General features: G+C 43.5%; 1 protein-coding gene across 2 annotated transcripts in view; it reads left to right on the forward strand.

The window, feature by feature from the left end:
* The window catches only part of ITGA6 (integrin subunit alpha 6), a 90338-nt gene extending 73564 nt beyond the window's left edge, over window positions 1-16774 (forward strand). Inside the window, exons 20-26 of one of the 2 annotated variants that reach the window (XM_056110305.1) lie at window positions 834-1007; window positions 3079-3177; window positions 3619-3729; window positions 3828-3932; window positions 7578-7703; window positions 11631-11760; window positions 14354-14491. In XM_056110305.1, coding sequence (XP_055966280.1) covers window positions 834-1007; window positions 3079-3177; window positions 3619-3729; window positions 3828-3932; window positions 7578-7703; window positions 11631-11738 — 723 coding nt within the window. In that variant the 3' untranslated portion in view covers window positions 11739-11760; window positions 14354-14491. Of the gene's footprint in view, window positions 1-833; window positions 1008-3078; window positions 3178-3618; window positions 3730-3827; window positions 3933-7577; window positions 7704-11630; window positions 11761-14353 lie in introns of both variants that reach the window. The other variant, XM_056110304.1, reaches the window with a different exon arrangement.
* The last annotated feature ends 11124 nt before the right edge of the window (window positions 16775-27898 follow it).

Raw genomic sequence — 27898 nt, forward strand, 5'->3', positions numbered from 1 at the left:
CCCAAGTCTATTTTTAGTTCCAATGCAAATAACATATTTAAATAAAATTGAAATTTGAAACATAAAACTCAATATAACACTGGGCTATGTATTAAGCTCATATAAAGGCATGGAAAGCAGCAGAACTGGGGACTCTTTCCTAAGGAAACTGCACAACCAGGTTAAAGTTTAGAATTTTCCACTCCAACATAGCATACTATATTAAAAAAAGATGCTCTTTTTAGTAAAAGAAAGTTTAAAAATTAGTTTTATGTGAATGTTTTATATTGACAATTTTTTTTTTTTGCTTTTTGGGTCACACCTGGCGATGCACAGGGGTTCCTCCTGGCTCTGCACTCAGGAATCACTCCTGGCAGTGCTCAGGGGACCATATGGGATTCTGGAAATCGAACCCGGGTTGGCCACGTGCAAGGCAAATGCCCTGCCCGCTGTGCTGTCGCTCAAGCCCCCTATATTGACAATTTTTTTTATAATTTTAAGAGAAATATATATTTTATGTGTTTACTAAGTCATTAATGACATCCGTATAAGGAGGGATATCTACTACTTGAGCTCTTGAATATGAAATTTAATAGTTCTCTGAGATCAGATGAGCACTTTTATAGGTCCCTACAAGAAGAAAGCCGAGATGATCAAAATAGTGGATGATATAGTTACCCTTTTTAAATGCCAATGTCTCTTTTGAACACCCCCGTCTGACACTTCATGTTTGGAGCCTTGGATAATGCCATTTATTTGTACTTTTATTTTTTATGGCAATAGGAGTGCTGTCTTCATTTTATCTTAGGAGTATTACCCTTAGATAATCATAGTATTATTTTTTTTTCTCATAGGTAATCAACTTGGGCAAACCTCTCAGAAACCTCGGCATGGCAACATTGAATATCCAGTGGCCAAAAGAAATTAGCAATGGCAAGTGGTTGCTGTATTTGGTGAAAGTAGACTCCGAAGGCTTGGAAAAGATCGCTTGTGAGCCACAGAGTGAAATCAACCTCTTGCATCTACAGGTATGTTGGCGGGTTTGTGTGGGTCTCCCCGGATGCAGCAGGGAGGCCGTGCACGGGAGGCAAGCAGCTCTGCTTTCCTTGGAAATCAACCTCCTGGCTTGGTGACTTTCCTTTGGTGTCACAGTTTCATTCATTGTTGAGTAACCGAGTCGGCTGAAGATTCTGATTATGGACCTTTGTGCACCTCAGCTGGGGTTACTCAGTATTTACGGAAGCAAATGACACTCTCTGAAGTTTTAATGACGTGCGAGAAGGACAGGGTCATGCTGCCAGGGCTGGGTCAGCCCCTGTGATTTCTTAATAAACCAAAGATGCTGGCACCTAGCAGAGTGCCCTTGAAAACTTCATTCTTTTTTTTTCTTTTTCTTTTAAATGGTTTAAAGGGAGTATTGACTACTTTTCAGACACAGTGGTAAGCTCTTTGCATTTTTCTCACTTCATGCTCCCCATGGTCCTCTGAGGTATTTGTCTATGCCCACAAATTTCGGATGGGGAATCTGAGACATGAATTTTAATTGGCTTCTGCGCAGCTGTGTCAGCTCCCAGAGCAATATCCCCTCCCCACCCCAAGTCCTCTCTGTACCGTTCTGTACGTCCCTTATGGGTTTAACCATTATGCTCAAGTGTCTTCCTTTGTTAATGCAGATCTGTTTCCTTCCTTCCTTCCTTCCTTCCTTCCTTCCTTCCTTCCTTCCTTCCTTCCTTTCTTCCTTCCTTCCTTCCTCCCTCCCTCCCTCCCTCCCTCCCTCCCTCCCTCCCTTCCTCCCTCCTTTCTCTCTCTATTTCTTTCCCTTGTTCTCTCTCTCTCTCTCTTTCTTTCTTTCTTTCTTTCTTTCTTTCTTTCTTTCTTTCTTTCTAAAACGTCTTTCAGTCATCAGAGAATGCGATTTGACTGTAGGAATGAGGTGAAGAAGAAGTTCAGTTCTACTCTTCAGTTGTGTGTCATCTTGGAACAATCTCTTCATACCTCTGAGCCTCATTCCCTGGTTGAAGGGCCAGAGAGATAGTACAGGAGTTCTGACTCTTGCATCTTGTCATCACCGATTCAAAGCCAGCCTGGCATATGTTCTACCAAGTACTTCAGGGTGTGATTCTACACCAAAACCTCTTTGCGTGGCTTATTTCCTAGTTTTCTGCTTTGACTAATTTGGCATGGTAGTTCTTTCTTCTTCTTTCCTGCTCCTGAGCACCGTTTGTTCTTGGTGTGCTTAGAGTCAAGGATTGAGCTTTGATTCCAACATTACGATACTCATGGTGTGGAAAGAAGACAGAGAGGCAAAGAAAGCGTCTTTCTCATTCAGGTAGTCCTAGCTAGGATCAGACTGTGGTTAAATGACCTTCATCAGTATGCTGGCAGTGAGTCGAGGAAGAGCCTTTCTGAATTTACACTTTTAATTATTTCTTGGACCTGTAGTGACTGGAGAAGTGAGAAGATGAGTTGCTGATGTTGTGACTCTTTGGCATTATTTGGGGGGAAGGATATCTTCAAGAGATTGGCATAGGAAGTGGCAAAGAAGGGGCTAGAGTGATAGCGCATTTGCTCATTTGCCTTGCACACGGCAGATCCGGGTTTGATCCCCAGCACCCCATATGGTCCCCCAAACCTCTCCAGGAGTGATCCCTGAGTGCAGAGTCGGGAGTAAATCCTGAGTAATGCCAGGTGTGTGGTCCAAAAACCAAAACAAAATGGCAGTGACAATTCTATGTCGAGGAGCTACTTCAGGGCAAGGAAGGTGAGAAATGAAGGGGGGACGCAGAAGAGGAGGTCTGGAAGTCACATGGGGCAAGAACCTTTTGTCCTTCTGTGTCGTAGAAATGAAGTATGTCATGTATATAAACCTCTAGATCCAACACAGGACCCAAGCTACAACTATTAAACTTAAAGAAGTACATCTGTCCTCTGTCCAAGGAATCAGGTTGGGGGTGAGAGGGAATCTGGGGTCAGTAGTGGAAGGGTAGGGACAGGTTGGAGGTGAGACACAGTATACCTGAAGACCCATTGCAAGCAACTGCATAAATCGTGGTGTCTAGATTGTTTTTTGTTAACTATGTGGACTGTAATTCTTTTCAGGAGTCTCATCCCTCAAGAAGGAGACGGGAAATTGCTGAAAAACAGATAGACGATGGCAAAAAGTTCTCTTTATTCACCGAAAGAAAATACCAGACCCTTGTAAGTATTTTCAGGAGCCGTGAGTAGGTACCAGAGGGCTGAAGGAAGGGCTGCGTGCAGACAGTGGCATTTGTTTTGTTTTAATTTTTTTTTAAGATGCTGCAGAGGTAATACAGGGCGTAGGGAATTTGCCTTGCAAACGGCTGACCCTGATTCAATTCCTGGTATCCCATATGGTTTCCTGAGCACCACCAGAAATAATTCCTGAGTGCAGAGCCAGGAGTAACCCCTGAGTATCGCTGGGTCTGACTCAAAAACTAAAAAGGAAAAAAAAATTTTTTAAGTTGTTTTATTGATTGAGCTTCTGTGGTTTACAAAACTGTTCATGATGGTTCGCACACGCCCATTCCCGACACCCCACCCTTCACCTGTACCCGCCTCCCTCTAAGCACCCCCTGCCAACTCGGTTGTTTTTGACACCCCCTCTTCTTTGTTTTCCAGAACTGCAGTGTGAACGTGAACTGTGTGAACATCAGGTGCCCGCTGCGGGGCCTGGACAGCAAGGCCTCGGTGGTCCTGCGCTCCCGGCTGTGGAACAGCACGTTTCTCGAGGTGTGACCCACTGTGAGCCTGTTCCCTGGAAACCAGCGGCCGCCTCCTCGGCCACCTTCCCCCTCTGTAAAGCTTTTGCTAACTTTGTCTCCCAATAGGAATATTCGAAAATGAACTACTTGGACATTCTTGTCCGGGCTTCTATAGACATCGTTGCCGCCACCGAGAACATCAATATCAAGCTGCCAAACGCAGGCACCCAGGTGAGCTGACCTGCTGACTTTGTTCATTCCCCCCACACCTCCCCACTACCTCAGGCCCCTTCCTTCCAGACTTCCCTTACAGTGCTGATAACCCTGTGAAGGAGCAATCACTTCGTGTCCATGTACTGTTCAGTGTTCTGTTCGTGTACTGTCCGTATTCAGTGACTGTACTGAACCCCAGCCACACTGTAGTTCAGTGCAGTCACTGAGAAGAGAGGTACATCCATACATCCAGTGTCATCTTTGTGGTGCCCATGGTAGACCTGAGAGCTGCTGGCTCCTCCAGGGCCAGAGAGATGGTCTTGCAGGGACAAGGTGTCAGTTTCTGCCCTCATGCTTGCAAGGCAGGCGCTTTGCTCCTGAGCTGTTCCTGGGCCTGAGAATCAGTTTTTAGAGCTTTTAATAAAAGATTTATTAAAATATCTGCTAGATCCTTTTACCTACATTCTAGCATTTAAACTACCTAAGAATGCCAAGGTTGATGTTTTAGACTTTTTGCAAAAAAAAAAAAAAAGGAAGTGGGGGAGCTGGAGCGATAGCATAGCGAGTAGGGCGTTTGCCTTGCACACCAGGTTTGATTCCCAGCATCCCATATGGTCCCTTGAGCACCACCAGGAGTAATTCTTGAGTGCAGAGCCAGGAGTAATCCCTGTGCATTATTACCAGGTGTGTCCCCCAAAGCCAAAATAAATAAATAAATAAAAGGAAGTGGGGGAATGGATGAGGAAGGGAAGGAGGTGTGTGGAGTGGGTACAGGTGCTTGCCTCACATTGGTCCACTGAGTGTCGTTGGCAGTTGTATTGCTCCAAAAAACAAACAAGAAAGAAAAAAAAAAAAGCAAACAAGGGCAGAGAGAGGAACAGAATCAGGGGTCTGGATGGAAACCCACAACTGTTTGACTTCAGGAATCCTGTTCCTAGACACTTAACCCCCAACAAATCCTCAGATCTCTCATTCAGATAAGAAAACTGAGAAACTGAGTCTGAGGAAGGCGGTCTCTCCTTGGGGGCTTGTGGTCAGGCCTGTGTCACCAATGTCACCAGGTACTCTTAGATCCTGGTAAATGATGGGGCTGGGACCCAGTGTACAGCCTAGAGAGGTCTCGAGAGGAAGTGTGATGCTCTTGGGCTCCCAGCAACACAGAGCCCCACTGGGATTCTCAACCCACATTAACGAGTTTGCTGGAGTTTGCCATCTCTCATAGATATAGAGCATTAAACTCTTGATGAGCTACAACTTCACATTCTAACGGAAGCAACTTCTTGGGTTTTTTTTGGAGGGGGGGATGTTCTTTGTTTTGGTTTTGGAGCCACTTGGGGGACTCTTCCTGGCTCTGTACTCGGGCCACTCCTGATGATGCCCGGGGACCATGTGTGGTACCAGGGGTCCTGGTTGGCTGAATAGTAAGCAAGCCCTGTCCTATTTCTCCAGCCCTCTAAGCAGCTTTTGAATGAACCCAGAGGCCAATTCCAAGTGTCAAGAAATTGCCCCTGGATTTCTTATAGGGGGTGGCATCAAGTCACTAAGGGATGCTCTTGCAGTTCCCAGGAGTTACTCACCCAGTTGTTATTGTTGTTGGTGGTGTTTTAACACAAGAAGAAATTAGTTTATTTATGTATATGCATGGGCTGGAGCGACAGCACAGCGGGTAGGGTGTTTGGGTTCGATTCCTCCGCCCTTCTCAAAGATCCCAGCAAGCTACCGAGAGTATCTCGCCAACACGGCAGAGCCTGGCAAGCTCCCCGTCTCACAATTTGTTGTGAGATGTTACTGGTGCCCACGGGAGGACAGCGCTACAGTGCTACATATCCATACACATATAATGAGACTAAGAAGACACTATACACAACCTATTGAGCAATCACATGGGTTTTTAGAAAGGTTATGTAAAACCTAATGAGCTTAAACTTTGTCCATAAACTGGGATCTGTCCAGTGCAACTCAATGTTTATCAAGACCCTATCATTTATTAGGTTTTTTTGGTGAAAGAGATTAAAGAGGGAAGGAATAAACCTCACCATCCTATAATAAAATAACCAATTGGGGCTAGGGTGATAGCACAGCGGGTAGGGCGTTTGCCTGGCACGCGGCTGACCCAGGTTCGATTCCCAGCATCCCATATGATCCCCTGAGCACTGCCAGGAGTAATTCCTCCATGCAGAGCCAGGAGTAACCCCTGTGCATTGCCGGGTATGACCCAGAAAGAAAAAAAATAACCAAATGTATCATTCAATAAGTACTAGGTATGGACAAACTGTGAGAATTTACATGGACCTAAACTATCCTAAAGCACAATCAGAAAAGACTCCAAGGCAGGCATAACATTTGGAATAATGTTAGAAAGGGCAGGAATTCAACATAAAACATACAGAGCTAGTGGTGTGTGTGTGTGTATGTATGAGAGAGAGAGAGGGAGAGAAAGAGAGAGAGAGAGTGAGGGAGCGCGACAGTGGTGCTTAATTCAAGAATGAGAAGCAGGTCATAAATGCCTGTGATGAAACACAATAAAACCACTAGGTCACTTAACTCAGGTAGTAGAGAACAAATTGCCAATAAGGAAAATGAAATAAGGTTCAGTTATCCAACACTTTGGAGATCCCAAGTAGCCAGGGTCATGAATTAGTTGCTTATCACTGTATCACTGCCCTCCCGTTGTTCATCGATTTGCTCGAGTGGGCACTAGTAACATCTCCATTGTGAGACTTGTTGTTACTGTGTTTGGCGTATTGAATATGTCACAGGGAGCTTGCCAGGCTTTGCCTTGCGGGCGGGATACTCTCGGTAGCTTGCTGGGCTCTCTGAGAGGGGCGGAGAAATTGAACCAAGATCAGCCGTGTGCAAGGCAAACGCCCTACCCGCTGTGCTATTGCTCCAGCCCTAGTTGCTTATGTCAAATGGATTTTTTTTTTATTGAATCACAAAGCTACTCATGATTAGGTTTCAGCATTCAATGTTCAGTCATCCATCCCTCCACCAGTGTACATCCCAGCACCATTGTCCCCAGTTTCCCTTCCTCCCTCCATAACCCCCCTCTCTCTTTCTCTTTCCCCCTTTCTCCCTCTCCCTCTCTCCCCTCCCCCAATTTTTGTCTTTTTTTTTTCTTTCAATTTTTTTTTAATTTTATTGAATCACCATGAAATAGTTAGAAACTTTCATGTTTGGGTTACAATCACACAATGATCAAACACCCATCCCTCCATAGTGCACATTCCCCACCACCAATATCCCCGGTATACCCCCTTTTCCCACCCTCCCCCTGCCTCCAAGGCAGACATGATTCGCCATAATCTCTCTCTACTTTTGGGCATTATGGTTTGCAATACAGACACTGAGAGGTTATCATGTTTGGTCCTTTATCTGCTTTCTGCACACATCTCCCATCCCGACCGATTCCTCCAGCCATCTTTTTCTTAGCGATCCCTTCTCTATTTCAGCTGCCTTCTCCACTTTGCTCATGAGGCAGGCGTCCAGCTATGGAGCAACCTATCTGTCCCGTGTATCTACTATCCTTAGGAGTCAGCCTCATGTTACGTTGTTTGATACTCCACAAATGAGTGCAGTCGTCCTATGTCTGTTCCTCTCTTTCTGACTCATTTCACTTAGCCTGGTACTCTCCATGTCATGCTGCTTTCCTTTGCCCTACAGGTCCGTGTCACTGTGTTCCCCTCCAAGACTGCAGCCCAGTATTCAGGTGTGCCTTGGTGGATCATCCTAGTGGCTATTCTTGCTGGAATTCTGATGCTTGCTCTACTAGTGTTTTTACTATGGAAGGTAAGTCGTAGCTGTCACTTGAGTTTTGTGATGGAAAGCTTATTTTATATTTTTAAATGTGAACGAATACTGCTCATATGTACTTTTTCCCCCCACTGCTTCCTTTTCCCTATCTTTATTTTGAAACTTTTCCAGTGTATAGCCAGTGTGAAGGTTTTATGACGAACTTTGTATTCGAAGGTTTATTACTATGGCACACAATAATTCTTAACCATACGAAATTTTATGTTTTTCAGATATAATTTTTTTTAGTATGTCAGGCTGATGACTTTTAATTATTTTTACTGCTTTAGCTTTTTCTTGCTCTAAAGCAATAGCAATTTCTTCCTATAAAACCAAATTCTGGATCTAAACTGAATTATTGAAGATCACATTAATCTAAATTGTGTCCTGAAATATTCAGGACAGCTACTGCGGTTGTTATAGTTGCAACTAGTTTAGGAGCAGAAAAGCCACAAGTGCCTGGGTGTGACTCAGTGGCAGAATGCTTGCCTTGCATGTCAGAAGCCTCGGGTTCCATCCCTAACACTGCAAAATAAAAATAAGGGGTAAAAATGAAATGATGACAACTTCCCAGGGATCACCCTATCCTGTATCAAGCATGAGAAAGAACTGGTTCAACATCAGTTCAACAGAGTGATAGGGCACATGGCCAGCATGCAACAAGACTGTGAGTTGGCCTCAGGGGTGGACCTCGTTCCAATAAATAAATGGATGGACAGTATAATTACATTTTTTGCCAGAATGTTATCCTTTGCAAATAAATTGCACTCTCTTCTGCCTGCACAACCAAATAGTGTATGTGAGATGAGTGTATATTTTTGCTGCCAAAGATTACTGTGAACTAGATTATTCTCAGTGTATTCACAGTCTTTTTCCTGCAAGTAGAAAAATATTTATGCAATTGAAAAAATATTAAATATCATTAATATATTAATTGTCATGGCAGTATTTATTCATATAGAATATTGCTCTTCTAAAATGTCCAAAATTCTAGATTTCAATCCTGACTGGTCAAGAGCAGTTCTGGTCTTTTCCAGTTTCGTCAGCTTTTTTGGACCAGGCTACCCTTAATCCTGTCCTTACACCCTGTTGCATCGCGGACAAGGATTCAGGATGTCCTGCTTTCAAATAATTGATGCTCCAAAGGAATTTCCTTTTGTCCATGTGAGATCATTTTCTGCTCTCCTTCAAATGGGTGTGTGAATCTTGGGCCTGCTTATGGCCACATCTCGCCCCTGGGGAGTTGGCCAGTCTTACCACTGAGGTTTATTAGAGGTAGGGGCACAGACACCTGATCTGAGAGCAAGGACAGACCGTCAATATAAGCGCAGAGCCTTGAAAGCTATTCCCATATCAGAAACAACATGTGAGGTTTGACTCTCGTGTGTGTGAGGGGTACAGAGGCTGGGACAGGTCCTGCCCAGCAGTGCTCAAGAGGTCTTGGGCCACCCTCAGTGGTACTCAACTGTCCTGACAGTGCTCACAGCCGGGCACAGAGGTGTTGCTGTGTGTGTCCAGCAGTGCTGGGGGTCGCCAGCTCTCTGGGAACAGGGGGCAGCAATAGTGAAGACTGAATGGTGACATTGGTTGGTGACCTTGTTGCATGATCTGGGAGTTCACGAGCATGGTCTTGGTCACAGCAGCTCTTTCTGGTAGTTTTTCATCCGGGTGAGAGAGCGGCAGGTTGAGAGTGAGGCAATCCAAGTGGTTTCATCTTGGGCCACTCATTTAACCTCCAGGTTTGCCTCTCCTCTTTAATAATAAGTAGCTGGGACTTGTTCTCAGTAGTATTTGTTGTGTTTTGCTCTGGGAACTCTAAAACATCCAGACTCTAATCACATGGAACTAGAGAGACAGTACAGGGATTAAGGCCCACGGCCTCGCCCGTAGCTGAGCCTGGTTCAGTTCCAGATGCCACGTGGTTCCCTGCCCTGAGTACAGACAGTGCTGGGAACTGCCTCCAGGCATGTCTCAAGAGTCCCCAGTTTTGTGTTTGTAAATCACATGGTTTCTATCACTGCCACTTGGGAATAATTTCATTACTTTATAAACGACTCCTCTTTCTGAAACAGAACCATGTGTTTTAATGTGTTAAATCCAGAGTTTTTCCATTTGTTAAGAGGATTTGGGGTTCAGAAATGATGTGACTCAGTGACCTTATCATGGATTTTGCCAAGATAAAGCCAGGAAACTGGGGCTAGATCCAGACATCCCCTAGCCAGATCTGTTTCAAATATCAGAAGTCTGCATTGGATTTTTGTCGGAAAGAACCAAAGAGAAAACTGGCTCAGTTACCTTCATTTTTTTGCACAGAGGTGGTCTGTGAGCTAAAGATTGTTGATTGGAAGGATGATTGAGTTCTTGGTTCCTGGTTCATCCTGTCCCATGAGCTTTGCTAGCACATTATTGAAAGTTGGCAAGATGTGTTCAGTGTGTATTACATTGAGAGTCACAAATACCAAGATAAGGAGTCAATACTGAATCAATACTGCCCATCAATACTGAATCAATCTTGCCCATCAAAAAATGTTTGGGAAATATTGGAAACATTCTGAAGTTTCCTTTTCCAGTTGGAAATAAGGTAGTCATAGGTAGTCACTGAGTTCTTGGAATACAACTTAAGTCAACTCAGAAGTTGAATGTTAAATCTGCGGCCACATGTAATTAATAGCTACCATAGTCTACAAAAAAAAATCTGGCTTTTTACCTGAATGAGTTGCCAAACCAGAGTGCAAAATTTTTGTAGAGAGTAGAGATTTATTTGACCAAGTTTTATCGCAAAAGACAGTTCTGTGGCCTTATGAACAAGATAAAATTAAACAGAAAAGATGCCCCACCATCGAATGAAATTATAGTAGAAAATGGAATAAAACTTTTATACTCATTTAGAGTGACCTAATGTGAGGGTCACCGAGATTCCTACCACTTAAGGGTTACAAGGTGGTTCAGAATTTGGAGAAAATGACAGCAATTATTCTTTCATGACAATGTATTCCAATTTATGTTGTGATTCACCCCCCAAATCCAAAGGTCTAAGGGGGGTTGGCATTTGTTCCATAAAATTTCCTGAGAAACACAGAAAAATATAGAATCTTTTTTTTCATTTTGTGCTAAGTTTTAACAAAGAATTCTTTACCATGTGTCCAACAAACTGCAAAAGTTAGTCTTTCGTCTATTTTTGAGTCCAGATTCTTCCCCCAAGAAAAAACCACCCAAAGCTCTCCTCTGATGAATATATTTTTGGGTCAGGGAGAGAGTTCAGAGTTAGTGCAGGGGTCAGAGCAATAGTACAGCAGGTAGGACATTTGCCTTGTATGCAGCTGACCTGGGTTCTATTCCCAGTATCCTATATAGTACCCTAAGCAATGCCAGGAGTAATTTCTAAGCACAGAGCCAGTAGTAACCTCTGAGCATCACTGGATGTGACCCAAAAAGCCAGAGAGAGAGAGAGAGAGAGAGAAAGAGAACTAGTGCATATGATTTATAAGAAGGAGGTCAGGTTTCATCCCTGGTACTGAATGGTCCTCTGTGCATTGCCTGCAATATTTCCTAAGCAAGGTTTCAGGAGTAACCCCAAAACATCATTGCATGTTTTTTTTAATAGCTGTTTTTTTTAATAGCTGTATTTTTTCCTTTCACAGAATCAATTCTTTGATGAATTTTATCTTCAGGATTTCTGTTAAAGATGATAAAATCACTTAGGTATCATTCATACAAATAACAAACTAGAGGCTTGTAGTAAAAGAGTTAGTTGGGTTGGTTGCATTCGTGAGGTACCATAGTACAATGGTCATTTACTTGGGGTCAGTCCATAGAGACCTATGCAGATGAGCTGTCAGTCGATTAAAAGCTGAGACGTTTTCTTTTGTTGAGTTCTTCTACCCAAAATTATAAAACTGACCAAAATACCTTGCTTCCTTGTAGTGTGGTTTCTTCAAGAGAAATAAGAAAGATCATTATGATGCCACATATCACAAGGCTGAGATCCATGCTCAGCCGTCTGATAAAGAGAGGCTTACTTCCGATGCATAGTATTGATCTACTTCTGTAATTGGTAATTGATCGATTGTTTTTCCTTGCTAGCTGTGGGACCTGCTATGGTTGTGGTGGCTAACTTTAAGAGCAACAGCTTGCTGTGTGCGTCCCATTAACCGATGTTTCCAAATGTCCACACTGGCTTGCCTTGCTTGGATTTGTTTTATTGTTATTTTACTTGAAAGCTCCTAGTTTTGTTTCCAATGCACAAAGAATGTTGTGTTGCAGGTAAGTTATTTTGTGGTGGCGGTGTTGTCAAGCATCACCCATAGCAGTGAGAGAAACTAGTCTACAAACCCAGCCAGAGGCTCCAGACCTTCACAGCTGTCCCATTTGCCATGTGTTGCCATTCTAGTCTGTAACAGCCCTCTTGGAATTTCAAGCATGCATAAGAAATCATTCCCGGTTTCTTGTGCATTTTGGAATTTCTCAACTGTCTAATTAACCTGTTGCATGTGAGAAACATTTCTTTTGGTGAGGAGACTTTCTTGCTGATTTTTTTTTTATCCTCTTGCTGTGAGGGGGGAAGGCTTGGAATGCTTTCACTGTTGGCATGCACAAGTTACATGCCAGCTAAGCATGTAACTTCCTTTTTCTGCACATCTATGACAGGTCAAAGACCATTACAACAAACTATGATTATTGGCATGATGGACATTATAGTCTATTTCAGAAGGTGAACTTTTGCCAAAATGACATGAATATACAAAAAAAAAATCCTGTATATTTTACTATTTCCTTGAACACTTTTTCACTCTCATGTTTTAATGGAGTTTGACCTTGTTTCATGTGCCTATAAATTATATCCCACCTTAAGTTCATGCTTCTCTTATTTATAAATCCATGGAAACAGGAATTTGGCTATGATTCTTTTTTCTATTTCTGAGGGATGAAAGGATTACTTCTATAATCCCTCTCCTGGCATTACTATCACCCTTGATTTGCTTCTTTGTTTAAATGGGTTAAGAGCCATATTTCATCTTAGAAGCGGTTTGGGCTCTTTTGGGAGACCCAGAATAATAAATGACTACATATTAAAATAGTAGAATTGGCCTTGAACAAAACTTATTGGTCCATTTCTTCTATTGATTTATAACTAGTATAAATCAATAGGAATAACGGCATATAATTTTATTTTGCCCGTGACATTTTTATAGCATAGTATCACTCAATATAAATTTATTCCTGCTCATGTCAGATAATAAGTACATTAATGTATCTGTCTTGCCCTTTTTCCTTCTGCATTTTTTAAATTGAAAATACAACTTTCTTGAAAGACATTTCAAAAAATAATCAGTCTGATTTTTAGATTTCCTAATAGTTTCTCAATAAAAGTCTGCTTTGAATCAGACTGAATATTTTCTAAGATAAAATATATATTCTTGGGCTGGAACAATAGCACAGCAGGTAGGGTGTTTGCCTTGCACCCGCCCAACCTGAGTTCAATTCCCAGCATCCCATATGGTCCTCTGAACACCCCCAGGAGTAATTCCTGAGTGCAGAGCCAGGAGTAACCCCTGTGCATCTCCAGGTGTGACCCAAAAGGAAAAAAATATGTATATATGTATTCTTTAACAATTTTAATGTACACATACTGTCTTTCTTTTGAGAAAACAAGAAAAAAATTGGAAGGTGCTCTGAAATAAAATCCAGAGATATCCCTCAAGGGCTGGACCATTAGCCCAGATTTGATCCCCAGCAATATTCCCCCCAAAATTGTTTGATGCTTTCCACAAGCATCAAAATCGAGGTACATGATTGATTTTATTGCACAGCACAGGTACTGTGGAATATATCAACAAAGCTGTTTAATTTGGAAGCATGCCAGCAAATCCAGGCCATGTCAATCACCTTTTAGCAAATGGGAGATGTGACAGGTTACACTGGAGCCTCAGAGAGAGATGATTCTGATATTGACCCTGGAACCCTCACATACTCAAATAGCAATTTTTTAAATACCTGTGTCCTGATTTCCACTGAATGGGAGGAGAGAAAGGCTTGTGATGTTTAACTAAAGTTGTTTTTACAATTAAAATGCCATCCTGTTCATCGTAAAATGAGACCTTTTGTTTGACCTGGAGAGGTAATACAGTGGGTAAGATGCTTGCTTAGCACGTGGCTAACCTTGCATTCATCCCCAGCACCACATATGGTCCCCAGAGCCCCTCCTAGAGTGATCTCTGAGACAGTAGGTGTGGCCCAAAAACTCCAAACAAGAACAAAAAGAGATCATATATATATATATATATATATATATATATATATATATATATATGATCTTTCTTGCTGTGACTGTGACTTAAAATTGGAGGCATATTTTCATAAAATCTCTGGCTGTTAGTTCAGGTAGCTTGTGTTGTTATAAAATGTACAGACAGATGAAAATGGACTTCCTTCCAATTTTCCAGCTGTTCCTCTTTTCCTTTTATTTCCCCATCTTCTACCATTTCTCTTCAGCCCATTAGCACTCACCTAAAAGAAAACCAAATCCTTTATCCTTACTCCCAAGGTATAGGCAGAGCTGACCAGAAAGCTTAGCCATTCCCGTTGGTTGACCTCACTTGTCTTGATATGACTGAATTTGCCTCTGTTTCTCTTCCCCTTTTCTCCAGTGTGGATTCTTTAAACGCTCTAGGTACGATGATAGCGTTCCCCGGTACCACGCCGTCAGGATCCGCAAAGAAGAGCGAGAGATCAAAGATGAAAAATACCACGATAACCTTGAAAAGAAACAATGGATCACAAGGTGGAATGAAAATGAAAGCTACTCCTAGAGGTTTCACCCCAAATCTCACAGGACCCCAAACTGTTTGTCCCATTCTCCAACTCAGAAATTCAAATGGAATTGAAAGCCTGTTCAGTACCTGAATATTGATTTCAGACAGACAACATCCCATCCGTACATGCAGTTTTTAACTGTGGATGTTACGTGGCCTAAGCCTCTTGTTTTGCACAACCAAATAGAAGCCCGTCGGAATGGATCTTTCTTCAGCTGCCTTAACTTAACTTTTCGGGTGGCCTTTGTCTCTGTGGCTCGCTTATGTGAGCTGAGGAAAGGCCTGTTTTCATCCCCCACGTGTGTCATGTGACTGGAAGAAGGCACCCACTACTGGCAAGCAGCTCATGGACAGGATGCCTGCCCAGCCTCATGGCCACCTCTGCAAACCTTCTCACAGGACTGGAGAACCTGCCACGGAACTGTCTGGCGTTGCAGGACTGGGCCGTCGGGTAGCTGCTTGTCCATTTGAAGTGCTATCTTAAATGAAATGTGCAATAGATGGTGAGGTTGCCATCTGGCCATCTTCCCCAGGTGCAGGAATATCTGCTCACACCAAATGCATCCAGATTTCACTCTCCCTTCTCGCTAAAATATACAGGAGCAACAGACTTGAATGCTAGTTAGACTTATTTGTATATGGTATTTATTGTTTTCCTTTTTTTACAAACCATTTTGATATTGACTTAACAGGCCAAAGATTCTCCGTTAACCTTCAGGTTGGATTAAGCAATCAGAATTTAGAACAACTGGAGGTCATTGATGGGACCTCAAGGATTGACTGCTAAGGAAGAAAATCTTTTTTTATAAGTGTGCCAGAGAATTGTTATCACTTACAGATAAGCTTAAGTTATTAAAAAGGTCTCCCCTCTATCACAGCGCTCACCCCCCACCCCCGTTTTTCCAAACCTAAGAAAGAACAGTATTGAGGGCCAGAGAGATAATAACAGGGATTAAGGTGCTTGTCTTGCACATAGCTATTCCTGGTTTGATTCACAGCACCACATATAGTCCTGTAAGTCCTGCAAAGAGGGATCCCTGAGCACAGAACCAGGAGTAAGCCCTGAGCACTGCCGGGTATGACCCACCCCACCCCCTAATACGAGAAAAAGGATTGACTGTTGGGCCCTGTCATTGTTAGAAGAGATGGGATGCTTTTTTGAGTTTAGAGCCTGTGATATTTCTGACTTTTATGATATCATTTTTAGGAACTTTTGCAGAGAAGGAGCTTGTCTATTGGATATTAGTATGATTTAGTCACTGGTGGATATTCAGGACTGGGACTATCTGTTCAGGACTTGAAAGGCAAGGCGAGGGCCTGTATTGCATCCTGACTGAGACTGTGTGAGACTACTGAGTATCAGAGACCAAAGGTCAGACAGAATAGCAGGGCTTGTAAGGGTTTTGTTATTGGGATCATGTAATCAATGTTCGCGTTTGGTTGGCTTTTGTTTGGCTTCCTCCCATTTCTATTCTCAAAATTACTGCTACTCTCACAAGAATTGTCCACTGGCTTTTAGTTGTAAAGATGGAAAGAGGGGTTGGGGGTGGGGGGTGGAGAAAGACTATCCTTTCTGTCTATCCCGTGGACAGACAGAAATCAAAGAACACAAAAGCTAGCTGAATTGCATTTACAGTGCTTCAGAACGTTAAGTTCTATGGGAAGCAACAGCAAACCAGGTGCTAACTTGTTTGGATTCCGTGTAGACAGTGTCTCAGTCATGAATAAAACAGAGCCATAGGTGCCATTGTTGCTTTGAAGTTTTAATTTGATTTCTTTATAGAAATCTTATGCCCTTTAGATACTAACCCTATATTCTAATTGTACTTTGGAATTATCGTTCCCAGACATAGTTTTACAAATGATATGTTGTTTACAGAAATTTCTCTACAATAGGTCATAACCATGTTCAAAATCTCATATTTCTTGCTTGGGCCACTTGGAACCTAATGCACTGGCTTTATAGGTTGTTAAGACACTGATGTTTTGAAAGTGTTTATAGACCTTTGTTATAAAAAGGAATATCCTGAAAAGGGAGGGCTAGAGTGGGTTAAAGTGAGGTTTAACAATAAAAAAAAAAAGAATGTAGTGGTGGTCGAATTAATAGTTGTTAAAAATGTCATCTCAAGTCAAGTCACTGGTCTGTTTGCATTTGATACATTTTTATACTAACTAGCATTGTAAAATTATTTCATGATTAGAAAATACCTGTGGATATTTGTATAAAAGTGTGAAATAAAAATTTTTTATGAAAGTCTTCACTGCTTAGTAAAACAGCATGATGTGGGCCTGGAGCGATAGAGGAGTGTAGAGGGTGGGTTGCTTATCTTGCAGCCCTCTAACCTGGGTTCGATCCCCAGCATCCCCTAAACTGCCAGGAGCTTCTTCCTAAGCAAAAAGTAAAAAAACAGGATGGTATATATGAAACAAAACCAAAGTTGTAAGTAGCTTTAATTGGCTTTTTTAAAAATCAAGTCAAACCAAAGTTTCCAAAGTTTTTATTAATATACAGAATATTCGGCTGGAGCGATAGCACAGCTGTAGGGCGTTTGCCTTGCACGCAGCCAACATGGCCGACCCGAGTTCGATTCCTCTGCCCCTCTCAGAGAACCCGGCAAGCTACCAAGAGTATCTCGCCCACACGGCAGAGCCTGGCAAGCTACCCCTGATGTATTCGATATGCCAAACACAGTAACAAGTCTCATGATGGAGACATTACTGGGCCCGCTCGAGCAAATCGATGAACAACAGGAGGACAGTGACAGCGATTCTCAGATCCACCAAAGATAGTAGTGACCAAGAATGTAACAAATACATGTTTAAGGGTTTCTTCTTTTCTTCCTTTGGCAAGAAAATGAACTAAAAAGTTGGTTTGGGGGCTGGAGAAACAACTCAACAGGCTGTAGCACATGCTTTGCATGCTGGATGGTGGGGTCAGTCTCTCATATCACATGGTTCTCCTGCCCAGTCAAGAGCAACCCTTGAGCACAGCCAGGAATAGCCCCTGAGCACTGCTGGGTATGGCCCAAATAACAACCAAACTTAAATAAAATATGCTTTGTTCTAGATAACTACATCAGTCTTCTATTGTGATTGATTTGCCTCCTTCCGTGGTTTCTATCTACCAAGGGTAGAGTATGTAGTAGTGAGACCACACAAACAAGGTTCTTGTGGCTGAAGTTTCTTTCTTCGAACACATTTTACATAGAAGAGTGGTCCAGCTGTGTTCATGTGTCATTTATGTGGATCACCAGGACTAACACCAGGATTGAATAGTCTTTACCATAGGAATTTGTTTAGGTTTAAGCCATTGTATGAAATTTCTAGCTGGATTACCACAAATTAATGAAATAGAGTATGTACATAGGACCCAAACAATATGTCATAGCCCGAATAAAGGTAGCATAAAATACATTATTTTTCCAATAGATTAGGAAGTTATTTTCCACTACATTGGGTATTAAAGATGTTCTTATTGTTTTGAAGATCAGCAAGACATTATCACCCAAAAAAAGTTAGAGGCACTTACGGGCCAGTGAAGAACTTTTGGGGGATATGAGGACACCAGAGAGTGTTTAGGGGGACCTTGCAGTACTGTAGGTCAAACCTGGGGACCCTCCCTGCATGCAAAGTGTGCACTCCAGTCTTAAACTATCTTTTGGGTCCAGAGCGATCATGTCTGAGCTCTTGTCTCATGAATATACACGGATTAGACACCTGCGAGAATGTGTGGTCCCCATGAGCAGGAAGAGTGTCGGCCTGGCTGGTTTGTTTGCTGAGGGCCATGACATCAATGACTGGATCACAGGTCATGGCAGTGCTTTGTGTGAGCCCTGCAATTCCAGCTTGCATCATGCCCGGGAGTGGTAGTATCAAGCAGGGAACTTGATTATTGGTGGCGGAGACTTGCCATTGACCTCATAATGGCTCGTGAAGTCATGGTTTATGTGATGCCTTCATGCCCATGTTGTGGAGCATGTTGTTCTTCAGTGTGGGTAGGAGTAGGTGGGTACTTATTTAATGTCCGGTCCAGGAAAGTAAAAATCAGCCAGACCTCGTACCAAAAATGAGAATGTCCTAATGAGAAACTCTTAACTGTACACTTTAAAGAGTACACTGACCCACAAAAGGGCAATGTGGGAAGACACTTAAAATGACAACTGTATTAAAGGGCGAAAATGAGGGACTGGAGTGATACAACAGGTAGGGCAATTTGCCTGGCACACACCCAACCCAGGTTCAATCCCTGCCACTACATTTGGTTCCCTGACCCTGAGAACAGAGTTGGGAAAAGACACTGAGCACAATCGGGTGTGGCCTAAAATAAAAAATGAATACGTGAAGGAAAAATGGAAATACTGTAGGCGGCTGAGAAAAGAGGAATGTGGAAGAATTGTTTGATCAGCTAATCACATGTCTTATGTATGATTGGATTCAAGATAGTTCCTTAAGACCAAAGAACAGGCATTAACAATTATTATAGTCCACTAGAGGGTAAGGGTCAAAGAGGTGAAGAAAGAACTTCAGGGCCAGACAGCACAAGAGTTAAGGTGCTTGCTTAACAAGCAGTTGCGGCCGTGATCCTGAGTCAAATTCCATCACTATACATGTATCACAAGCATGGCCCCTGAGCACTGCCAGGTGTGGCCCAAGAATAAAAAAAAAATTAAAAAGTCTCCGAGATTGCAGAAGAATGGCCGATGCAGAAGAAAACAATGGGTATTTGTTCTTCCAGTTATTCAAAGTGGCAAGTGTTTTTTTCTCTCTCCTACCTTAAAAAACAGGTTTTAGTGACTGAGGGGCATGTGTTCTGGTGTTAGAGTGCTGGGGCCAGTGGCTGGAGCCAGGTCTGTACAGATGTTCTCAAGAGCCCCAATAAGGAGCAGAGCTCTAAAGGGATTAGAGTATAATCCTCTGAGGCTAAGTGAACTGTAAACATGAAGGACTAAACTGGCCAGGTGCCATGAGGGCAAAACCAGAGAGAGAAAATGGCTGGAGTCTGCACTAAAGTGAAGAGGCTGGGGTGTGCCTCAGTGTTCTCTCTGCCCTTGACCTTGAACCTTTCTCAGGCTTCCCGAAAAAGGCCATCACACCTGCATCTGCAGAGAAAAATGTATATACACTCTATCCTTCTAGAGATTCTACCGAGCCTCAAGAAACTTTAGGGAGAGGGTGCTGCCTTTGCTGATTCTAAGCCCGGGAGACCCATATCCAATTCACCACCTCTAACTAAATGCCAGTGAGCATAGTAAAATCTTGTTACTGTGGACATAGCTGTAGTTTAATTTCTTCCTCAATGTCTAGGAATGGTGCTGGGCTCTGGAAATACACAGACAAATGACAGTAGCTCCGTCCTTTTTATTGTGGTAGTGTTGTTTGAGGGGGAAGAGGCCACAGCAAGTGGTGCTTAGATGCTGCTCCTGGCTCTGTGCTCAGGGGTCCAGTTGGGCCTCTTGCATGCAATACACATACTTTAGCCCTGGAACTTCCTTTCAGCCATAGCCTGGCCGTCCATAGAAAGCCTAACCTCCAAAGCAAGAGATGGTACAGGAAGAAGTGAAAGGCTGCCAGTATAAAACCATAACTGGGTCTGGGCCAGAGGGACAGTCTAGCAGGTAGCCTACTTGCCTTACAAGTCACTGACCTGGGTTTAATCCCCAGTACCTTATATGGTCCCCAAGCCCCACCAGGAGTGATCCCTGAGCACAGAGCCAGGAGTGAAGCTCGGACCTCTCTAGGGTGGCCCAAAAGCCAAAATAATAATATAAATGCTGCTGAAGCCATGATAATACGGAGCCATATCACTTCACTTTCTCTAAGCAGTAAGTAGAACTCTCAATCTTGTACTAAGGTGGTAAGGCATGGAAACTTAGTGTTCCTTTATGGTTGGAACTTCCTTCTGGAACTAACATCATTCCCAGAAAATGTGAAGTAGTTATTTTTTTAGTTCAAAAAAACTGGGGGGAGGTATGGGGGGCCACATTTGGCAATGCTCAGGAATTATTCAGGAATAATTGCACTCAGGGATTACTCCTGAAGTGTTTCAGGGACTGTATGGGATGATGGGGGATCGAACCTGGGTCGGCCGCATGCCAGGCAAGTGCCCTATTCGCTGCACTATGTCTCTGGTTTCTTGAGGCTATTTTTAATATGATACATTTGAATTCTTAGCATTGAAAAGAAAAAGAAAACTATTCCAATGTCCAGAATGACTCAGGATTTCTGAGGGCAGAGCCCAGGCATCAGTATTGTTGAAACTCACCAGGTGTTTGAAAGTTTTCTCAGGTCAGAGACTTCCTTGGAGGCCTTTGGGGCCTGACTACTCATGGAAAAGGGATCCTCTCAGCTGGTAGTGCTTCCACTGCATCATAGAGAGCTGAGAAGCTGGAGGTATTTTACATAAAGAAGGCAAGCGGGCAGGGCGTGTGAGAGAGAATGAGGTCAGTCTGACCTGAGGCACGAGTTAGCTTCACTTCTGAGACTGCAACTCTAGTGAGGGGTACCGTGCTCCCTTCCTCTGTGAAATAGGATTCAAAAATAGTCCCCAACTCATAGATCTTGTGAGTAGTAAGAAACTATCAGGAACTGTTAATTGGATCGTGTGTGTGTGTGTGTGTGTGTGTGTGTGTGTGTACCTAGGGCTAGATACCTCAACTCAGTGAAGGTTAGGTGTCCAGAGATAGCAAAGCACTGCGTCCTACTACTCTATCCACATATCTGTGGACAAACAGAGATCGGGTATTGTACGGGTTGCAAGGTTCATGGTACTTTAATTGCTTTAAAGATAAACTTGATTTTCCAGGATATATGTCCAATAACACACATTAGGGTAAATCTTGCTTGTTTTCCTTCATCTCCTTTATAGAGGGTGGACACATGTATGAGTAGGAGACGTGGGGAGATATTTGAGTTTTTGTATTTAGTTTTTGTTTGGGGGCAACTCCTGGCAGTGCTTGGAGAAAATTATGTATTGCTGGCTGCATACAAGGCAAGCACCCTTTCTACTGTTCTCTCTCTCTCTCTCTCTCTCACTCTCTCTTTCTCTCCTCTCTCTTCCTTTTCTCTCACTCTTGTCTTGCTTTTTGAGTTTAAAAAGAAGCAGTGGCATGGGCTGGAGCAGTTGCACAGCGGGTAGGGCGTTTGCCTTGCACATGGCTGATCCAGGTTCGATCCCTAGCATCCCATATGGTCCCCTAAGCACCGCCAGGAGTAATTTCTGAGTGTAGAGCCAGGAGTAACCCCTGAGCATTGCCGGGTGTGAGCCAAAAAGCACAAAAATAAATAAATAAATAAATAGAAAAAGAAGCAGTGGAGACTCTTCTCTCTCTCTCTCTCTCTCTCTCTCTCTCTCTCTCTCTCTCTCTCTCCCCCTCTCTCTCTCTCTGTGTCTGTCTGTCTCTGTCTCTGTCTCTCTTCTCTGTGTCTCTCTGTCTATCTGTCTTGCTTTTTTTGAGTTTAAAGAGTAGCAGTTGGGAACCTGTGAGATAGTATAAGAGTAAGAGCTCTGCCTGGACCTTGTTTAGATCCTAGCACCACATATGGTCTCCCAAGCACTGTTAAAGGTCACCCCTGAGTACTGCCAAGTGTGGCCCAAGCCCAAAATAAGTAAATAAATAAATATATAAAAAGAAACAGACAGGGAAGGGGGGGTTGGCCGAATGATAGTACAGTGGGCAGGTAACTTTCCTTTCACGTGGTTGACCCAAGTTTGATCCCCGACATCCCATATGGTCTCCCGAGCCCACCAGGATTAATTCCTGAGTGCAGAACCATCAGTAACCCCCGAGCACTGTCAGGTGAGATAGCTCAGTAGTTGTTGGGCATGCAGGCAGGAAGGCTGGATTTAATCACCAGGACTGAGCAGTCCCAAGCACTAAAGTACTAAGTCCAGAGTAGCCCAGAAAGAGCTGCAGGGTCTGGCCCCAAGTCTAAAACAAATCAGTTAAATTAAAAAAAAAATCCTATTGCAAGGATTGACAGTGGTCATTTAATCTCAGTAATGAATTGTCAGGAAAATGTTGGGGAAAAGTCTTCACACTGTTCGAAAGAGGCCAAACCTGATGGTGGCTTTAAGAATTTTCTTTCTGTTTTGGGGTCACACTTAGTGGTGTTCAGGGACTACTTAGTCCTGGCTAGGTGCTTAGGGGTCACCCTTAGCATACTCTGGGCATTATGTGGTACTGAAAATCAAACCTGGTCCTCCTGCAAAGCATGCATTTTAGTCTATGTTGCTATTTCCTCTGGGCCTGGCCCTGGCTTTTTATTATAACTTTTTTTTTTAATTTTCTGGTTTTCAAATCAGACCAGCTGTGCTCAGGACTTAACTCCTGAGCCAGTGATTCTGGCTCAGAAATCACTCCTGGTGGTATTTGGGGAACCATATGGGATGTCAGAATCACCTGGGTTGGCCACGTGCCAGGCAAATACCCTACCCACTGAACTATCTCTCCAGTCCCCTCTCTGCTTTTGGAAAGCAGCTTCTGTCAGTTTTCTAATCACAGTGCAGATACCCCAGCATCCCTAAAGCAGAGGGCTAACAGGCAGGTCACCCCTGTAGCAGTAAAAGCTTACGCTGCACCTTTCCTGGGGTTATTTGCTAGTGGGATGTTACTAAATCCCCCTCCTGTTTTGAGTTTTTCAAGACAATTACAATGCATGGTCTCACCCAGTCACTTTTGACCAGAATGCCAAAAAAAGGCCAACTCTGAAACCAAAGACCAACAAGCTTTGTGGGGGTTTACATTTCTTTGAGAAGGGTTGAGGATTCTGGGTGGATAGGGAAATCTGCCTCTTTCAGGACCTCTGAATGCCCTCATTCTGAGCTGAGTAATCTCCATTCACCACCCCCTAGGTTTTATTATTTAGTTAGTCTTAAGCACTCTATGAGATAATCCTATATATTTAGTATTTGTCTCTTCTTTTGAGAACAGAAGTTCCTAAGAGCTGGGGTCTGGCTTCATCGAAGTTATTAAGGATACATACATTGCTTTAATTTAGTTTTTCTAATGCTGCCTTCTCTGCACACAGCATGTGTATGGAAACCCTTACTGGATGGCAACCCCAGAATCAGGCTCCTAAAAAATGAAATGGAAGAAATAAAAGACCTTGCAAAGGGATAGTGCAGGAATCAAGGCAATTGCCTTGCATTCTGCCAACTCCCATTGAAATCTTTGGCACCTTATCTGGTCCTCTGAGCACTCGCAGGTGTGACATCTGAGCCAGGAATATTCCCTGAGCACCGCTGGATACAGCCTGGACACCAAGAACAAAAACTTCTCAGAAGGCTGGAGTGACAGTATGGCGAGAAGGGGTACACTTCTTTGCACATGGCTGACCCTGGCTTAGTCTTGAGCACCACATATGGTCCCCTAAACCCTGCCAGAAGTGCAGAACCAAGCACAAGGCTGATCACTGCCAGGTCTGGCCCACTCCCCTACCTTGTAGAAGAAAAAACCTTACAAATAAGAACATCAGCAGAACATGTCTAGGCCTCAGAGAGACCTAGGTTCAAATTGTTAATCCCAGTTTGTAATTTGTCCAAATCTGGGATTCTTCCTGTCCATTCTTAGTCTCTCTTAGCCTCTGTGTGTCTCTCTCTGTCTCTGTCTCTGTCTCTCTGTCTCTCTGTCTCTCTCTCTCTCTCTCTCTCACACACACACACACACACACACACACACACACACACACACACCACTGCTTTAGACTCGTGCCAGTGCTCAAATCCTGTCTGCAGCAGCTCCAATTCTCAAGCAAGTTTCATTGTTTCATGAATTTGCTCAAAGCACTGAACATCCAGATTAGGCGATCTTTTCTTTTTCCTTCTTTCTTCCTCTTCTCTATCCTCCCCTTTCTTCTTTTTAAGTAAACTGTAGTAAGGGGGTGTGTTACTGTGCGACAGCTTTTGCAATCTTTGACGGCCCCTCCTTCACCTTTGCCCTGAAAAAGCCTCCCTCTCTTGGGCTTCAGGCCAAGCATGTCCCAGGGATCTCTCCTGAACTCCAGCAGAACAAGGTACTTATTCCAGATATATCTGGCATCTTCCTGAGTACAAAATTTGGCAGAGAAGAGACTCTTGCACGCACACAAAATAACTAAATATTTTTAGTTCCGCTTAAAGAAAGGTCGGAGTGTGTGTGTGTGTGTGTGTGTGTGTGTGTTATTAGTACTTCAGAAGAATGTAATGACTAAAGCACAACTTTCTAAGGCATCTGATTCTGACTCAATTTTGTAAGCTGTTTACAAAATTGTAGATAACTGACAATGCAAACGCTTCTGGCAATGATCCAAGCAAAAAGTTCTCCGGCCTCCCAATGAATTGAAGGTATCATCCTACAAGACATTCCCCCATCCTACAAGAACAAATTCAGTTTTGCCCCTTTTTCATTATTCATTAATTGTGTTTAATGAATACAGTAATCATTATTCACTAATTGTGTTTCCTGTGTTTTTACTTTTCACTTGACTTTCCCCCTATCCCTTGGAGTCTTCTTTGATCAGTGAAACCAATTATTATTTTTTTTGTCTTTTTTTGTAGGAGTACTGCTATTTATTCAGCCACTGATTAGCTGATTGAATTGTGCATGAACTCCACCTTACTTTTTTTTCCTTTTTCCATTTTTTATAATTTTATTTATTGAATCACCGTGAGAGCAGCTACAAAGCTTTTGGGTCTAAGTCTCAGTCATACAATGAAACACCCGTACCTTCACCAGTGCCCATTCTCCACCACCAAAAATCCCAGTATACCCCCATCCCACACCCTCCCCATACCTGTGGGGCAGATGATTTCCACATTACTGTCTCTCTACTTGGATCACATTCAATATTTCGACACCAGACCCACCATTATTTAAGATTTTACCCCAACACTCAGATCTGCTGAAAAGGCAACAATAGACAATTTGTGTTCTATTGCTGGTTATGAATAACATATGATGTCGTGTGGCTGCAGTAGGGCCATGTGGTTTTGAAATTCTGAAATTTTAACACTTAAATCAGGAGGGATTTCTGCCAAAAGCCACTGGGTTTAGAGATCTGCTCCTGAGTCTCTGGGATCATGGCCGTTGAGCAGCTTGATGAGGAGCCAAAGAGGCCATTCGTGGGCGATGACTTGGGGTCTCATTGGGGTGGGGAGGACAGGCCCGGCTCCACCTCCCCCCCCATCCCGTGAAACCCAACAAGTTTCGTCACTGCGGGCCCAAGCCTGACTGTCCAATGGTCTCTGGAGGATGACAGCCACCAAGTCACCAAGAGGGAGCAGGCGGAGGGACAGCACCCATTCCCCCCTGGGGTGGCCCGGCCCGGTGACAGTAACCTACTGCAGGGTCCGGACACATTTCTGACAAAAGCCACTGGGTTTCGAGATTTGTTTCTGAGTCTCTGGGATCAAGGCCGCTGAGCAGCTTGATGAGGAACCAGAGAAGCCGTTCGTGAGTGATGACTTGGGGTCTTGTTAGGGTGGGGAGGACAGGCCCGGCTCCACCTCCCCCCCCCATCCCGTGAGACCCAACAAGTTTCGTCACTGCGGGTCCAAGCCTGACTGTCCAATGGCCTCTAGAGGATGACAGCCACCAAGTCGCCAAAAGGGAGTAGGCGGAGGGACAGCACCCTTTCCTCCCTGGGGTGGCCCGGCGACAGTAACGTACTGTGGAGTCCGGATGCATTTCTGCCAAACGCCGCTGGGTTTTGAGATTTGTTTCTGAGTCTCTGGGATCATGGCCGTTAAGCAGCTTGATCAGGAGCCAGAGAGGCCATTCGTGGGCGATTACTTGGGGTCTCGGGGTGGGGAGGACAAGCCCAGCTCCACCCTCATCCCGTGAGGCCCTGTGTGTCTCGTCACTGGGGGCCCAAATGTGACTATCCAGTGGCCTCAGACGGATGACGGCCACTGGGCCGCCAGGGGGAACAGGCCAAGGCACGAAACCTATTCCCACCTGGGTTGGCCCAGCACCGGTAGCCTACTGCAGAGACCAGACGCATTTCTACCTAAAGCCACTGGGTTCTGAGATTCGTTTCTGAGTCTCTGGGATCGTGTCCATTAAGCAGTTCAATCAGGAACCAAAGAGGCCTTGCCGCCAATTATATAGCTGAGCCAGAGGTGGTTTGTGGGTGTGTTTCCCACATACCTAACTTTTGGCCGTTTACTTTCTTGGTAAACTTTGCCCCAAGTTTTTGGGGTCTGGCCAAAGGCACAGCAGCAATTTTGGGGTATATGGAAGTCTGAAGGCACCATGAGGCTGCTGATGCACTTGCCTCACAGGTACAGATTGACCTGCTGGCGGCACCATACCCCCAAGATCAGTGAAACCAATTAACATCAGACAGATCAGCAGGTGACAAAAGCTGACTTCTTACATACAGGGAATCTACAGTGAGAGGGAACCTCCAAAGTAGGCTGAAAGGGGTAGAGGTCCTTGGCTGAGGAGCTGGCTATGGGCCTGGGGCTTCAAGAAGAAGGAGAGGAGCTGAGGAAGAGAAGGAACACGCAAGATGAAGAGCAGACTGCTTGGTAATTAATGATTATCTATGGATTATTTGGCTTACATTATTCCTGGCACTAATCCTAACTCTGGATGTGACCCCAATTTTCATTTTCTTAGGTAGGTGGTAACTATTTCTTAGCCTGCAGGGATTTAGCTGACCTCAGCTCCAAACAATCTACATACTAAAAAGCCATATTAACTGTTACCTTAAAAAAAAATCTAATTTTGGCCTGGGTAGAGAGAGACTCAGGGACTGGAGTGTGTGTTTTACTTGTGGCAATCCTAGGTTTGATACCTGTAGCACTGAGTATCAAACGAAACAAAGGCTTCAGGTAATTTCTTTCCAACATCAGACCCTGAGTCTTTTACCAATAAACAAGTTGATTCTATTTTTTTATATGTACTAGATGTTACTGGGCCCGTTCAAGCAAATCGAGGAATAACGGGAGGACTGTGACCATGATCAAATACCTATATATTGGGTGGAAACTTGGTGAATGAACATTTAAATGACAAACTGAGTTATACAAAATTTTTAGAGGATGTGACTGCATATGTGAGGCCCTGGATTTGATCCTTGGCACTCTCTGCAAACAAAAAAAAAATTAAGTTTATATTTGAATATCAATCCCCTAAAATCAGATTAGTAGCCATTCTCCTAAACAAAAAAGTTACCCTGGAAGGCTTTTACAGGCAGAAGGGAAGGCCAGGGAGATATTTACAGGAGTCACGACATCTGTAAAAAGGAAATGGGCAAAATGTAATTTTACTTGGGGAGAGTCATCTAGTTAATCTTTCATTAGCAAAGAATTGATTAAAAAATAAAAATAGAGTAAGCCCTAAATAGAATTGCTTATGCTAAGCCACATCACCAAATAGCTACTAATTGACTCAATAT

The sequence above is a fragment of the Sorex fumeus genome, unplaced genomic scaffold (genome assembly GCF_029834395.1).
Source record: "Sorex fumeus unplaced genomic scaffold, SorFum_2.1 ptg000009l, whole genome shotgun sequence".
Taxonomy (NCBI): Eukaryota; Metazoa; Chordata; class Mammalia; order Eulipotyphla; family Soricidae; genus Sorex; species Sorex fumeus.